General features: G+C 39.2%; 2 protein-coding genes across 3 annotated transcripts in view; one reads left to right on the forward strand and one right to left on the reverse strand.

Moving 5' to 3' along the window:
- POGK (pogo transposable element derived with KRAB domain) overlaps positions 1-14,479 on the forward strand; it is a 26,873-nt gene extending 12,394 nt beyond the window's left edge. For both annotated transcript variants that reach the window (XM_007480693.3, XM_007480692.3), the window contains exons 3-6: positions 4,590-4,716; positions 6,138-6,251; positions 8,812-10,293; positions 12,352-14,479. In XM_007480693.3, coding sequence (XP_007480755.1) covers positions 4,590-4,716; positions 6,138-6,251; positions 8,812-10,280 — 1,710 coding nt within the window. In that variant the 3' untranslated portion in view covers positions 10,281-10,293; positions 12,352-14,479. The remainder of the gene's footprint in view (positions 1-4,589; positions 4,717-6,137; positions 6,252-8,811; positions 10,294-12,351) is intronic.
- TADA1 (transcriptional adaptor 1) overlaps positions 14,462-16,711 on the reverse strand; it is a 20,398-nt gene continuing 18,148 nt past the window's right edge. The window contains exon 8 of the mRNA XM_001363905.5: positions 14,462-16,494. Coding sequence (XP_001363942.1) covers positions 16,342-16,494 — 153 coding nt within the window. The 3' untranslated portion in view covers positions 14,462-16,341. The remainder of the gene's footprint in view (positions 16,495-16,711) is intronic.

The raw sequence follows: 16,711 nt of genomic DNA on the forward strand, positions 1-16,711 counted from the left end.
CTAAGAAGGTGGAGAAGTTAGAAAGTGTTGGGGGAAGCCTGGAAGCAGCCCCATTCTGTTGTAGCAAAGAGAATTTCCTTGGGGTTTTCTCCCATGCAAATAGAAGGAAGCTAGTTTGCCTCTTTATACAAATCCACAAATTTGACTTGGTTTTAAACACATCCCTTTCCTATGCAGAAAGTGCTTCCTCTTTACACTCTTCTGATTTTTTGTCTCCTCCATGAAATAGAAAACCCCTATTTAAAGGTTGGGGGAGGGAGATTGCAGGGTTCCCCCCTTAAAAGTCTCTGGTTGGCTTTAGGACTTCTGCCTAAAAACAAGAGCTTAGAGAAAGAGAAGTTCTGGGTCCCCAAATCCTCTGGGCTTTCCAGTCCAGAGATGTATCCAGCTGTCCTATTTGCAAATCAAATCTGCCCTCAGGGAGAGTGGCTGTCTCCTGGGAGAAGGAAGGCTACTGTTGGATTGGATAATCTTACAAGAAATATTCTAATAAAACCTATCTTTTGCTGCATTTTATGACTTTCTGCTTCTGGAAGGGGGAGGGGGACATTTTGAGGGATTGGCTCACTCCGAAAGAGCCTGGACAAGGCATTTGTGGGCCCTGAGCAAGGCTTGAAAATCGACCCCTGAGTGCAATTTGAGCCTTCCCTGAAACACATGACTTGGCTTATCACAAAATAAATACCTAGGAGCCATGGAGAGGGGATTTTTCCAGCATTCATGAATAGCATTAATCAGTGCCCCATTGCTGTGCCCCCTACACAGCTGCTTACTTTGTCTGCTCTTATTCTCAGCCCTGCCCTAGGTCCAGTGTTACCCATTATGCTCCACTGCTTAGGAGATTCCTTGCAGGGAGATATTACCTCCACTTTCCTCACTCCCTACTTCCAGCACCACCACTTCTTTGGAAATGTCTCTGAAAGCACCAGGCACCTTCTGCAACTTACTTAATTTCACTGGGCCTCGGTTTCTCCATTTGTAAAAATGTGGGGTTGAATTAAATTTCCTTGGAATCCCTTCCCTGTACAAACCCTATGATCCAAAACCCTAGAAAAAGTCATTTACAATTAACAGCTCCTACTTCCATTGAAACTGCTCAGCTAATAATTCCTACATTGCCATATCCAGGAGCCTCTTCTTAGTTCCTTTCCTTCCTTGACCTCTCTGCAACATTTCATGCCATTGACCACCCATTTTTCTCTTCTCTTGAAGAAGATTCCATGACAATGTTTGGTTCTAGTTCCATGCCTCACTTTTTTAGACCTCTCCAGACTTTCCAGTCCTGACTCTGTTTCCATCCCCGGATCCAAGGGTCTCCCACAAGAACTTTGGGGCCTTTTCAAGCAATCAAAATGTATTAAGCACCTACTGTGTGCTAAATGTTGGAGAAATATAAAGAGCCAAAAGAAAGCCTTACGTCTAATGGGAGGAGTGACAATGTGCAAACAGATCTCTACAAAGCACTCTATATGCAGGAGAAATAGAAAATAGTTAGCAAGGAAGCCCAGGAATGAAGAGAAATTGGGGAAGGCCTCCTGTAGACAGTAGAATTTTAGTTGGGACTTAAAGCCAGAGAAGTCACTCCATATTCTCTCCCTTCTGTGGGTTCAATTATCACCTCTATGTAGTGACTGGCTGATAAATCTGTTTATACCTGTGTGACCTTGTAAGTCAGATAACTACCACAGACTTCATTTTTCTCATCTACAAAATGGGGAGATTGGATTAGATGAATTTGGAAGACCTTTCCCCATCAATGATCCTATGTATACGTAGCCAGACTGTTTGGCTGATATCACCATCTGACTGCCTTCCTAACATCAAATGCAATTTATTCAAGAGTGAACTCATTATCTTCTCCCTAAACTTGTCCCTCCTCTCACCTTAACTATTTCTGTGCATAATCCTTAGAGTAACCTGGCCCCTTGCCACCTTTCTGTTCTTTTTATACGTGAATCCCCTCCCCAAACTCTGAGATCCAGGGACAGTGGCCTCCTTGCTTGTTCTCAAGTAGGACACTCCCATCTCCCAGCCCTGGGTGTTTTCATTGACTTACCCCAGATCTGAAACTCCCTCCTCGTATCTGCCTCTGGCTTCCTTCACAGCTAAAGTCCCACTTTATACAAGCACCCTTTCCCAGCCCTCCTTAATGTCTTCCCTCTGAGATTATATCCAGTTTGTTCCGTATATATTTTCTTTGTTACACAGTTGTTTTTCCATGGTTTCCCCCATTAGACTATGAGCTCCTTAAGAGTAGGGGCTGGTTTTTTGTTTCATTTTGCCTTTCTCTGTGTCCCCAGTAATTAGAAAAGGCCTGTCACATAGTAGGTGCTGAATAAATACTTGTGGACTTGAATTGTGTCTCTGGCTCTTCTCTCCTTGGCATCTGTAACCTCTAATTCCATCTTAGTATTGTTGGTTCTGTCTCTATAACATCTCTTTTCTGTCTCCCCTTTGCTAAGCCACCCCCAGGGTGACTAATGAATCTTGACTAGTCTCTTCACCTCCAATTTACTCTCTAGTCAATCCTTCACAGATCCCTTCATGCACAGGTTTAATGCAGCAACCAATGTATTGATTTTGAATATATTTTGTGTATGTTTATATATACATGTTATCTCCTCAATAGAATGGAAGTAGAGGTTATTTCATTTTTGCCTTTGTTTCTCTCATGCATAACATAGTTCTTGGATGCTAAATAATTGGCTTACTCTCTTGTCCCCAAACCTTCAATAGCTCCCTGTTGCCAAAAAATAAATTAAAAAAAAAACACCTTATCTTGGAATTTTAGGTCCTCTATATTCAAATTTAAACCAAGTAGGACCAGTACCTTGTTTCTAATTCCATCATCCCATCTCCTGCCTACAGAAGCCATTTACAGTGCCTGAAATGCACTGATCTCTCATTGTGAGCTCTATAAAAGCCATTTCCCAAATGTCTCCATGATGCCTTTCTGATTCCTTTAGCTGAGTTATCTTCCTTCTCACATTTTCTTAGAGCACTCTGTATCACAGCTTTTGTATTTTGCAATTCCTTTGCAAAAGGAATTATATTTTTTTCAGTGTTTTATCACCAGGCACCTTGTATGCAAAATCAAAAAATCACTTTAAAATCACTTTTTAAAAATCTTCTGTCTTCTTTACCTCTCTGTAGCTTTTGATACTCTTGACCTTCCCTCCTTGATGGAGCAATGATTTTTCACTTTTTTTGTGACCTGCACCTCTTTGGCAAGCAATCTGGGGAACTCTTTCAGAATAATATTTTAAATGCATAAAAAACATAGGATGACAAAGGAAACCATTGAAGCACAGTAATCAAAATAATTTTTTTAAGTTCACAGACTAGGTTAAGAACTTCTAAAAAGTGAGGGAAAGAATGCCAGCCTTTCAGAAACTAGTGGCATCTTACCCTTCCAACTTTAAGTCATCTTGTAAGTACCTCATCAACAAGGACAGTTTCATTTTTGTCTTTTGGTTTTCCCAACAGCTCATATGATGACTTGTACCGTATAGGTTCTTAATTCCTGATAAAAGCAGTTTGAATTAAATTAAACTGAATCATAGACTCCTCGTGAACTCTGCTTCAGCCAAACTGGTGTGCTGCCTAAACACAGACTCACTTTTATGTGAAAGTGTGTATGGTTGTGGTTGTTTCCTTTTTCGTAGGATTTTCTTCACTCTCATCATTGGATTCTCCCATCCTTTAAATACCAACTTGTTCCAAGAATACTCAGTTGATTTTTCCTGTCTATAATGACATACCTAGCTTTCTGTTTTAGCTTGTTTTTTTCATTTTTGTCTTTTGTTCCATTCACCAAATTTATGGAACATCTACTGTAGGCAGAGATAAGTCCCCATTAGGAGCTCTACTTGTGGTATATGAATTACACCAAAAAAGCACAATATAATTTGAAGGGGAGAAATCATTGACAACAGGGGTGGAAGGAGCATGGAAGACGTCACAGAGAACATAACACATGAGTTGAATAATGAAGATCAAGTTAGAAAGAAAAAATATTCTTAAAGAGTATGAAGAACTACATAATACAATACTATAATACAAAGGTGGGAAAATAGAATATAAAATTTGGAGTGTCATATAGCTTTTTAAAAAATGTTAATGCACTTTTCACTTAATATTCTGCATTGTAATTATCTCTTGTGATAATATTCCTCTGCTGGACCTTAAGGTTCTTTAGGTCAGGGATCTTGTTTTATGTAAATTGTTTCTCTCTTGGCACCTAATACAGTGTTCTTCACACATTAGATGCTAAATACATGTTTATATTGTATTGTCCACTTTCTTTCTCCAATTAGAAAGTGGAAGGGGGGTGAATGGGAAGGTGTGGTAAATACAGGCTTGGGAAATAGGAAACCTGGGTTCTAATTCTGGACCTGTCCCCTGACAAGTCCTCTGATTTTGGGCAACTCCTCTCATTAAATGAGGGGTTTGGACTAAATAATTCCCAAGGCTACTTCTAGCTCCAGCATTTCATGATTCTGTGATTCCTAAGATCCATTCCAATTCAGTGATCCTTCATCATTGTCTTTTAGGTGTTGAGTAAAGGATGTTCTTTTTTTTTTTTCCAGGTACCAGCCCTATTTGATGAGGTGGCTATTTATTTCTCTGATGAGGAATGGGAAGTTTTAACTGAGCAACAAAAGGCACTATACCGGGAGGTCATGAGAATGAATTATGAAACTGTACTGTCCCTGGGTAATGATTTATTTTCTTTTGTCTCCTAGAATTTCTGTCTTGAGGATTGTATCTATGTCTCATTTCTAGTATGTCAAGATAACTCTAGCCAAAACTTGGAATCTCTCCCATCAACACTTCATATTTAATTTCTTCTTTAAAATATTGGTGCTTAGAGAGCCACCCAGCTTTCAGTCTCACGTCAGGACTTGGGTATTTGAACTCTGGGTACCCTTTCTGCAGAGAAATAAGAAATGTGACATTGGATCAGATTCATGGTGTTTCTAGTCCCATGGTCTATCTAGCTCAGAGACATTAACTGTTGGAAGTGCATAATCTTCTATGAGGTCAACTTCAAGACTTGCATTGTACCCCAAAGTATATTGCCTTCCATTATTGATGTATTTTGAATCTACTCTCCATGAATTTGTCTAGATTGATTTGTTTGGAAGGATTTCCTAACTTCCCCATTAAACATATCAAATAAAAAAACTTAATCTATTTAATAAAATATTTATTTAGCATAATAAAACCTCCCTTCTTTATAGCATTGCCATGAGGATCAAATGAGATAAAGAAGCTCTTTATTGATGATAAGCTGATGTTACTAGTAAAGATGAGATATCAGTGCATTGTGGAGTGGCTAAAGAGCCAGCCTCAAAGTTGGGAAGATTCTTCAAGCCATTGTTTCCCTGACAAACTAGCTGTTGGACCTTGGGCCCCTTAACCACTTACTGTCCCCAGGCAACTTTCTTGGACCTAAGTTGAAGAAGGGTTAACTAAGTTGCATTGGTAAAGGGAGTTTTCTCACTGGGATTTCCCTGTGCCAATAAAGCCACCGATTTAGACCAAAAAAGACAATTTTTAAAAATTATCTTTTAAAAGAAGCAACTCAGTGTATTTGGATCTTGTTTCCCCAAGATCTAGGTTAAGTTCTGACACTAATTAGTCATGCTACCCATGCCAAATCGTTTAAGTCCTCTGAACCCCATTTTCTTTATCTATAACATCTGAATAATGCTCACTCTATCTACCTCTCATGATTAGCAGGAAGTTGTTGTTGTTGTTGTTGTTTTAATAAAAGGAAAAGCATTTGGCAAGTAAGAGGTATTATCAGTGGTATCCATCTCTTCTAAATCCTGTTGCCATCTTGCTCTTTCCTAATGATATCATCAACTCTTGCCCTTGGCTGACAGAGATCCTTGAATTCCTGACTAGAAAGCACAGATATTTCCCTCTGAACATCTCCTTCCAGGAAACCTTAAATTTAACCCTCATTTGGTTAAGCTGTGTATTTTCCCTTTCTAACTCTACATATACTAACAATGAAGGTGAGGAAGTTTGGATTGCTGGGATGGGTGGATTTTAATTAAATCACAAGTTACTTTGACAGTAGTCCATAATTGTAACCCATTGTTTCCTGTTTTATTCCTGACAAACAGAATTCCCATTTCCCAAACCAGACGTGATCTCTCAATTGGAAGCAGAGGAAGGGCCTTGGGTTCCTTACCCTCAGAACTCTGAGGAATGGAAACTCCAAGGAGGCTCCTTCACAGGTAAGAGAGTAAATCAATTCAGATCTGATCTTGGAGGAATGCATGCAGCTGGAATCATTAGAGTTCAGACACCAGGATTCGTCATGGTAATGAGACTTTTGTCAGTGTATGGTACCAGAATTCAGGAAAAGGTCTGGTTTTTGTTTGAGGCAAACCAAAAAGGATAAAATAAGACTCCTTGAACTCTGGAACACCAATTTCCTTTTTAGTTACATTCAGGGGAGTGGATTCAATAGAAAGGTAGGCTCCATGTCAGTATACAAATGTCCCCAATAAAACAGGGACTAAGATCATCCGGGTAAGATTATTTGAATAAAATATCATGACTACCAAGACAGGCAGAATAACTTTATTGGTTCTTAATGGATAGGAAATAAGACTTAAAATAAACCCAAATCATATCCAGCTATTGTATGCAGAACCTAGATAGTGTGAACAATGAATCCCTGAAGTAGTTACATGTATTTGAATTTATGCTCTTCAGAGCTGAAGTTATGTAAAATATGGTCAGTGGTTCCAGCTCAGTAGAAATTTGTAGTGTGAATTGAATGATGCAATCCAGAAGAACTGGGACCTGGCTATATCTAAGTGCTATAGAATTAGGCAGTGCAAGGAATAGAGTGCAAAACTTGGAGTCAGGAAGACCTGGGTTCAAATCCTACTTTAATTACTTAACTAACTTGTGACCTGAGGTAAGTCTCTTCCCATTTCTCCACTGCAATTTCCTCACCTTTAAAATGGGGACAGTTGATCTCCCAGGGTTGTTATGAGCATCCATTGAAAGCTTAGCAAATCTTAAAAGTGTGATCTAAATCTTCCCATCTTTCAGTCTCTCCCCTCATCTGTAAAATGGAAATAGTAATACCATCAGTCTCTCAGGGTTTTTGTTAGGTTCAAATGAGGTCAAATATGTAAAAAGCCTTAGTAAACCTCAAAGCACTCTATAAATGTTAGCTACTATTATTGGATTTTTTTTTGGTAGTAAGTTGCTGTGAGTTTAGAACTTGGATCACTTTCCCAGGGTTGCGCAGCATATTTACTGATGGATGGACTGATACTGGGAGGAGGAATGGAACACCCATTTTTAAAATACTTACTATGTGCCAGGCACTCTTTATGAAGCGCTTTACAAATATGATCTCATTTTTGAGATTGGAGCCTACATTTCCTGAACTGCTATCCTAAGCTCTTTCTGCTAAGTCACACTGGTTAATGTCCCCCAGAGAAGGGCTTCTGTCCATCAGAATATATAACTGATAACTCTAGAGCCTTGACATTGCCATGAGAAGACAGGTACAGAACTAAATGGACTACAGATGCCTTTTAGGGAACTGGAAATCTGAAAGAAGAAAGGAAGAAAAGGAAAGGCTTGAGCAGATTTTTATGGCCACTTCAGATATATAGTCTTTCTCACTAGCTAATTTTTCATTACATTTTGGAATTTTAGAATACACAATTTAGAATACTTGATTATTGGTGAGAAACTGTGCCTTAAGGGCCAGAGATTTGGTGGGGAGAATGTGGTCTCTTGGAATATATATCTGAATTCTGTTTGGGAGGTGGAAATAAAGTTGATATAAAACACTATTTTAATGGACATCATTTCTTCCTTTCCCTTTGTAAATGAATGAATTCTTGGAACAAAAGGCATTGCGTTATTTAGGCAGATTCCCCTTGCCTCCTAAGTTTTGAATGAAAAATTCAGAGTGAGAGACTGAATGTTTTGAACAAATAGAGTAGTGATAATAGAAACCTAAGCTGTCATCATCAGAAGGCCAATTGGGTTGGGATTGCTAGTGATTTTTGCCCTGTAGAAGTCCTTGCTTGCTTGCTGGTAGCCATGAACAAAAGAAGACAAGATATGTTTAAATTTTGTTGTTGGGTTTGGGGGCGGGTTTTTTTGTTTTTGTTTTTGAAGAGAATGAAGGAATCATTTTGAGGGGTAAATCCCTAATCAAAATGAAAGTGGCCTAATAGCATAGTAATAAAGATAAAAGCATTGAATTTGGAGATTCTGGCTATCTTTTCCCATGGACTTAGAAATTTTATATATACTTTATAAACCTTAGTTTCTTCATCTGTCTATAAGAAGATGGGTTTAGACTAAAGGAGCTCTTAAGATTTTATGACTGATTCTGTGACCTATCTAAGCACAAGCAATACATTAATATGTGTAATAACCTACTATTAGATTATTAATTCTACTGTTTGTGGAAATAGAACCATAAAACTTCATTCAGCGTGTATCATGAGAAAGGGGAGATGTTAATGGGAACTTGTCTCAGTTCAAGTTTGCTCTTTGGGTTAGGCTCCCAAGACCTCCACAGTATTGGTCTGAGGGTCCTTCAGGTGTGCTTAAGGGAATAGCAAGAAGTCATGCCAAAGATGAGGATGTAACATTCAGGTGGTTTTCTCCCATCTGAAGAGCAATTTGGCCCATCTGGCACAAAAATGAACGTTTCTGACAACTTCTGGTCCTGGCACTTTTAGAAAACTGGGGTATGAAACAGAAATGTGCATGTAGACTAATAGTCTTTTAATTTCCCTCTTTATCTCCCAGGGAATGAAGAATCTGATCTAAAGCACCCAGAGTGGACCTCCCCACTGAGCATCGCTCCTCATTTCCCCCAACCTCAGCATCTCGAAAACTTCGCTTTCCACCTACCCCAAGACATCCCAGAAATGCCTGAGTGGACTGAAGGGTACCCATTCTTCATGGCCATGGGTTTCCCAGGGTATGATCTGGGGATAGATGACATAGCAAGTAAATATCAGCTGAGCAGAGGGATCCGCCGGAGCTATGATGCAGGCTTCAAGTTAATGGTTGTGGATTATGCAGAAAGTACTAACAACTGCCAGGCTGCCAAGCAGTTTGGTGTGTTGGAGAAAAATGTCCGTGACTGGCGGAAAGTGAAGATGCAACTCCAGAATGCCCACGCGATGCGACGTGCTTTTCGAGGTCCCAAGAATGGAAGGTTCGCTCTGGTGGACCAGCGGGTCGCCGAGTACGTGAGGCAGAGGCAAGCCAAAGGAGACCCGATCACGAGGGAGGCAATGCAGCTCAAGGCCTTAGAAATTGCCCAGGAAATGAATATTCCTGAAAAGGGATTTAAAGCAAGCTTGGGATGGTGTCGTAGGATGATGAGGAGGTACGACCTCTCTTTGAGACATAAGGTACCTGTGCCCCAGCATTTGCCTGAAGACCTAACGGAGAAACTCATCACTTACCAGCGTAGCATCCTGGCTCTGCGCAAGACGCACGATTACGTGGTGGGGCAGATGGGGAATGCGGATGAGACTCCAATTTGTTTGGAGGTACCGTCTCGAGTGACTGTTGACAACCAAGGGGAAAAGCCTGTTTTGGTGAAGACCCCTGGCAGGGAAAAACTGAAAATCACAGCGATGCTCGGTGTCTTGGCTGATGGAAGAAAATTGCCTCCATATATCATTTTAAGGGGAACCTATATCCCACCTGGAAAGTTCCCCAGTGGGATGGAAATTCGCTGCCATCGGTATGGATGGATGACGGAGGACTTGATGCAGGACTGGTTGGAGGTAGTGTGGAAACGTAGGACTGGAGCAGTGCCGCAGCAGCGGGGGATGCTTATCCTAAATGGCTATCGGGGCCATGCTACTGATTCTGTTAAAAACTCCATGGAAACCATGGATACAGATATGGTTATCATCCCAGGAGGCTTGACTTCTCAGCTACAAGTGCTCGATGTGGTAGTCTATAAACCTCTGAATGACAGTGTACGTTCCCAGTACTCAGAGTGGCTCCTTGCTGGCAACCTTGCTCTCAGCCCAACTGGGAATGCCAAGAAGCCTCCCCTTGGTCTGTTTCTAGAGTGGGTCATGGTTGCGTGGAACAACATCTCAAGTGATTCCATTGTCCAGGGATTCAAGAAGTGCCATGTCTCCAGCAGCATGGATGATGCGGATGTCCTATGGGAATTAGAGGGTGACTTAGCAGGAGGAGGTGAACCCCCAAGAGAAGGTGAAGCTAACAGCATGACTGAGAGCAACTGAAGCAAAAGTTAAGGTGATACATAAATGAACAGTGCCTTTCTTAGCTGATTGCAAATTTCCATTCCTCTTGTGATCTTCAGTGGGTAGATGATAGGCTAAGAACATTTTCTCCTTTACGGAGGATTGCTTGATAGACGTATTATTTCATGACCCAGGAGGACTTTTATAACCAAAATGAACAATGAGTAAGCCACCAATACAGAAGTTACATTGAAATGAAGTGTTTTGGCTAAAAAACAGCAGAGAATGTTACTTAGTTAAAACCAAAAGTCTTAACAGCATCTTATGTCTGAAAGCCAATTTTTTTTCCTCTCCCCAATAATAGAACCTGGGAAATTGTGACAAGTTTATGTTCATGGATACATTCATTAAAAGTACCACAAACTTTCATTGGTTTGGACATATGTTAACAGACAAAATTCAGTCTGACCTCAATGAATATGAAATCTACGTATCAACAACTGAATTGGGTTTGTTTTCTCAGTTGTAGGGATCTTTTACCCTTGAACTACAGTCCGCCCTAGTTGAGAATCCAATTCAGTAATTGTGGATTATGAATTTCCTCTGTGCATAGCACTATGCAAGTCCCTCAGGGATACAGAAAATTTTAAGTAAAACAGGGTTCTTGCTCCTGGAGAGCTTACTGAATAACTGTAATCCACTTGCTATTCTCTAAAGTGTTTTTTAAAATTATTTTATCATCACACTAATGTATGTGATGAGTAAGCAATGAATGACAAATATTTCCCATAGTTCATAGATAAATCTGAGCAGACAGCAAGAGCAAAACAAGTTCTGGCCAAGAACTAACATAAATTTTTAAGCTCTAAGGATTAAAAAAAATAAATAAATGTAAGGTATTATTAATCTTGACTAGGGTAACTACAAGATACAAGTTGTGTATACAGGATTTCAGGTCCTTAACGATTATTTGAATGAGGAATCGCAGAGATTCCTGATAGGCATTAACACTAACTTTAAAGGAAATGGGCAGTAGTTTACAGTGGAAGGCTGTCCCCTAGAAAGGAAAGTAATTTCTTTTTACCTCCTGAAATAGGAACATGACTAGATCCCAGAGGAATACCAACAGAAATACAATCTCATTACATATTATAATTGTGTACTTGTCCCACCTTAGAACAATATGAATAATAATTCTCCTAAAATCATTGTTTGAAGTCAGGGATGATCCCACTTCCCAGTGGGATGAAACTTTAAATACTTGAAATAATATTGATACTGATTAAACCTCTTCAAGCATTAGGACTACCAGCCCTTGGTATCTCCAAATTAAAAACAGAAATACTGCCCCACCCCTTTTCCCTCTCTTTTTAAACTGCATGGAACAGTAGCCAATTTACCTAAATTAGTTTGAATTTCATGTCACTGGGCCAATAAACAGCTGATCACGGTTCAGGTTAGGGTAAGTGATCCCTACAACCTTAATGGTTCCAGAGAAGAAAACTATCTGGCTCATTTTAAACTATTGGAAACTCTAATTGCATTGGGTGTTGGAGAGTATACCACAGCTCAGATCCTTTAACTTCACCTATCTTGCTGTTATCCTCACTCCCTCTTCCTGAAAGAAAACATACCTAGGATTGTCAGACTCAAAACTTAGTGACCGGGTCTTGTTCTTCTCTTTTTTTATACCTTCCTTTAGTGGCATTGGTCATAATTAAATTTTCTGAGATACAGAACATTGCTGTGACTGTCTTTTGCCTCCTGAATTTGGTCTCCATCTGGCAGATGGACAGGATCCATCCTTTTCCAAGGATGATTTGTGGTTGGACATAGAGAAGCAGGTGTGATTCGTGAGTTTTCACCCATCTAGACTTCTCTTAAATCTCATCACATCTGCTATTCTTTTGAGTTAAAGAAAACAATGGAGTGGGAAGGGGGCAAAGGACAGAAGATGTTAACATATGGAAGAATTTTACCTTTCCTACAGCACCATTTGAAGGTCTAACCATGATTTTTTAAGAAAAAAATCATGAAGAACTTTGACCTGCAATCTCTTTTCTTTTAAAACCAAGGACTGATTTATGCTTGGATTCTCTCTTTATTCCAGCAAGTGGAACTGTGAATGGAAACAACTGAGGAAGAAAGTCCTCAGGAAGGTTCCAGGGATGCAGATGCATAGGAAACATCAGGAAATGCCAAGTTGGTCAGAGAAGCCTGGCTGGGTAAGATGAACCATGGGTGCATCCCCTCCCAAGAACGCAGAGCCCTTCCCCTCAGGAGAGACATCATTTTCATGAGAGATTGGATGTGGAAAAGAAAAACTGAGCTTCTGTTCTGTGGCACTGTCTTGAAGATTATTCTGTGTGCCCGCCAGAAGCAGCCTGTAAATATGGGTGACAGAGGCATTTCATGGAGAAAGGCCCATTTGTGCATCACCAGAAACATCACATAGGAGACAAGCCCTACCACTGTCCTTTATGTGGGGAAAACTTCAATATTATTTGTTTTATTCCGCCTTTGAGAATGTTCCCCAAATGCCGTCCCCACAAAAGTCACAAGTGGGGAGGCAGTTCTGTAGCTGCATGTAGTATCACTTAGGATTTCTTCTTTATATGTTTTCCTCTTACTGGAAAAAAGAAAAAAAAAACAGTTACTGTTAATGGCAAGATAAGGAAAGACATCCTGGACTGGTGCCGGCAGATAAAATGCTTCTATAGGCGATAAACTAGGTTAGGATGGAAAATATAGGATAAAATAGAGTATTCTGTACTTATTTACCCTCCCAAATTAGCAGGCAGCTAGACTTTTTCTAGTCTCAAACATTGACTCTGGGGTGATATTTTCCCCATTATATTTAAAAAGCTAAGGCAGCAGCAATCAATACAAAGGCTATTCAGGCTGCCAACAGTAGTTCCCATAAATTATCTACTGTATATGGTACAAAAGTCCATTTACTTCTCTATTACTCATTTTGCTAGTTTCTTTTAAGTTATATCTTCACAAGGGCAGTGAGGGGACTTAAAACCTTTGGCCACTGCCATTTGGGAACTTTCAGTGTAACAACTCCACCTCTGCAAAAAGAGGTGGGATTATTTTGTCTTTATAATTTTTAGAAATTTTCATTCCCACTTAGTCAAGGGGGTAGGAAAGCTTTTGTTCAAAGCTGCCTATACCTCACAAGTGTAACAGAAGCTCATGGACAAAGCTACAATTAGAAATGCTAATTCAATACCAAATCGATGTATCTAAATACCAATTATCTTTTTCTTGCTGTTTTCTCAGCTCACTTTTCCACTGCTAGTAAACCGCTCTTGCCTTCCTAAAATATCCCTATTTCTGACCAGGGACTCAGGTTCTCTACAGGGACATAACCTTTCGAATGCCTTTTCACTTATTTTTCCACCAGGGAAATGGTGGATCCAATTCAGTCTTACTTCTGCAGGATAAATGACATTTGACTAAATTTCATTATCTTCCTATGAACTGCATTTTTGCAGAAGTGCTTCTCTCCCCTAGACTATCTCTACATTTTCTCTCAATTCTGTTACTGGAACTGGCTTCCAGTTCTAATCTCTTCTACACATCCCCCCCAATCCTAGCTAGTCTTGTCCCTTACCCCTCTTTATGTTACCTTAAATCATCTGTAATTGAGAGGTTATCTTGTACTGGGAGGTTCAAGAATTTTGTGACCTAAATTTCAGGATCATGGGTTAGAGGTTAGGTAATTTTGTTTTTACTGGGAAAGCTGGGCAATGAATTAATCAGCCCTCGTTTCATTCTGTGAACAATCCCCTCGGTTTCTTTATTAGCATCTTTTGGTGGTGATTATTCCAAACTGGTTTCTGGGGTAAGGAACTGCCCACAAGGCAGCTCCCTTTGCCAGTGCAGACCCCAGAGAGTTGCCTGAACCCTGAGAAGTGACTTGCCCAGGGTCACCCAGCTGGCATTAGCCAGCTCTCTGCACCACACTGCCTCTCATCAGCATCTTGACTGGGTGCATCGTACCATAGAATTCTCCTGGAGTAACAGTTCTAATGTCAGGGTTTTTCGGGGCTCCCATGTTCTTCCACTGATTTAATTCTGATCTATGCCTCAAAGCCCCAACACTTTTAAAGAACTATTACTTATAATGACTGTAGCATATATTTGTTTTCCTGGACTCAGAATCAGAGATAGCTGAAATAGAAGGTAGGTAGAAATTAACCCCGACAATAAAATTTGATAATAAAAATAAAGGTTGTGGTGTTTTATTTCACTTTTAGGTTTCATTGTCCCTTTATCAGGAAATTGCACATTCTAGTTAATAACATTTTACTCAGTCCTTGAATTGGTGGATTGGCACAGCCATAAATAACAGTTTAGTAGTTTTCTGTGGAAGGAGTGATACTATTACTATGGGCTTCAATGAAATTTTTGGATACAATGGGAAATAAAATACCGTTGTCAGAATTTAATTTGGCAATCAGAGCCTTATGAAAATGGCCATTTACCTTAGTCAAATTTGAAACACAATTAGCCCATAATAAAAGAACTCAGGGTGACATGACAACTGGCTCAATTATTAGCAAAAAGCATGTTTTTCACACTTCAGTAAATGAGCCATCAAAATTTGGTTTTCAATAATGTCAATGAAAAAACAGAAATAATCAATGAACCAGTTTAATGACATGTAAAACCCATCTGTTTGTGGTCCTCCCATTGACAAAACATACAAAACTAGAATTATACCTCTTCTCATTATCCATCAAGTATCCAGCCCTAAAGCAAGCCATACACTACCCTCAGAATGAATTAGAATCCTCTTATACACGGTTTTTAAGTTCATTAATCAACAGCAGAATTTAAACCATTGAAAAAACTTATCTCTTGTTCAGTCTTAGCTTTTTCAACTACGGCTATTCAAGGGGGGGCGGGGGAAGGTTTGGATCGGTTAGGTATCAGTTTTTAAAAACTACTAAAACCCTAGAAATGGAGTGTTGTCCTATCCTAAATGAAAAGGGCTTTTCACACCTCTATTAAAAGTTCCTTTTGAATACAGATTTTTCTGAATCCTTCGCATTTGTTTTGAACATCACAAAACCTCATATGGGACTTGGAAGGTTCTACTGAGAACATATAAATTAGTGTTTCATTTAATATTCAGCCTTATGCAAGATAGTATTTACCATGTAGTTATTTTTATAAGAATCCATTTTAAGTCCCAATTTATAAAACCAAAAGATAATAGTCATAAAAACATTTATGTATATGAAATACATACTTATATACACCTACACACTGACCTGTATTTTGACTGGTCCACCTCTATCACTTAAGTTGTTAAAAATCTTAAGTTTCCAGGTGGCATGAGAAGCACAAGCAGATGTTACTCTAAAACCACATGAGTTTAAATCAAGAAGATCCAACCACAATGCATAGATAACTTTATTTTCTGGATAAAGGAATGGTCCTTTACTTGGCAAGATGACTAGCTTTATGGAGAAATGTTAATTATGGAAGTAATTTTGTGTTATTGTGTTCCTGGAGAGTAGTTGGGTTTTTTTTTTAAATGCAAAGAAAGGCATGTAGCCAGCTGTAGCAATACTAAGTTGAAATGCATGGTATCTTAAAGGGCTATTTACATCATTTAAATATCACGTTCAAATGATTTTTTTGGATTTCTGAACTGTCTACATTATCTCTGCTGGAATGTGGATCAACAGTCCTTCACTCAACACCTGGATCTTTTTTCTGATCATAGGAATTAGTATATGTAAAAGCTTTTCAAAGACAATTACTCATACAAACCAGATAAAAGAGCTGCAAGGCCCAAAGCTACATTCTAGCTAGTCAACTTTACATTCCAAAAGCAGAATCAATATCTGCTTTGGGCAAGAGGATTAAGGGTAAAGGGTGGTATAAGGAAGAGACTGATCATTAACAAAAGTCAAATTTATACTATGGCTTCATAGTAGCACATAAATACATTAAACACAAGTCATTTCCATAGGAAGTGGTTATGCATTGTACATCTCAGCCTTGAAATGTAGACACAAAAAATCCAGTTCTTAGACATTGATTCACTTAAGAGTTCAATGCCCTCATCTCAAATGCTACATCAGCAGAGAAGCAGCCCCTCTCTTGTTGCCAAACGTTGCCGATGAATTTTGTCTTGTTGTAGCTCTTCATGATTTGGGTGCCAGAGTTTCATGATGATCCTTTCAATGTTCAAGGCATATACCGTATGTGTAGGAATCACTTCTCTGTGCACCTGTAACAAAAAACATAAAATATTTCTAAATTGTTATTGGCAGTTATTTTCTTTACATTAAAAAAATGGATTCACAAATACTACACAAATTAAACCACTGAAACCAAACATTACTATTGTCAATAATTTTTTTTTTAAATCTGTAAACCTGATAAAACATAACAGTATATAATCTTGACATTGGCAACAGCTTCAGAGCAGAATGACTTCTACAATA

The sequence above is a fragment of the Monodelphis domestica genome, chromosome 2 (genome assembly GCF_027887165.1).
Source record: "Monodelphis domestica isolate mMonDom1 chromosome 2, mMonDom1.pri, whole genome shotgun sequence".
Classification (NCBI taxonomy): domain Eukaryota; kingdom Metazoa; phylum Chordata; class Mammalia; order Didelphimorphia; family Didelphidae; genus Monodelphis; species Monodelphis domestica.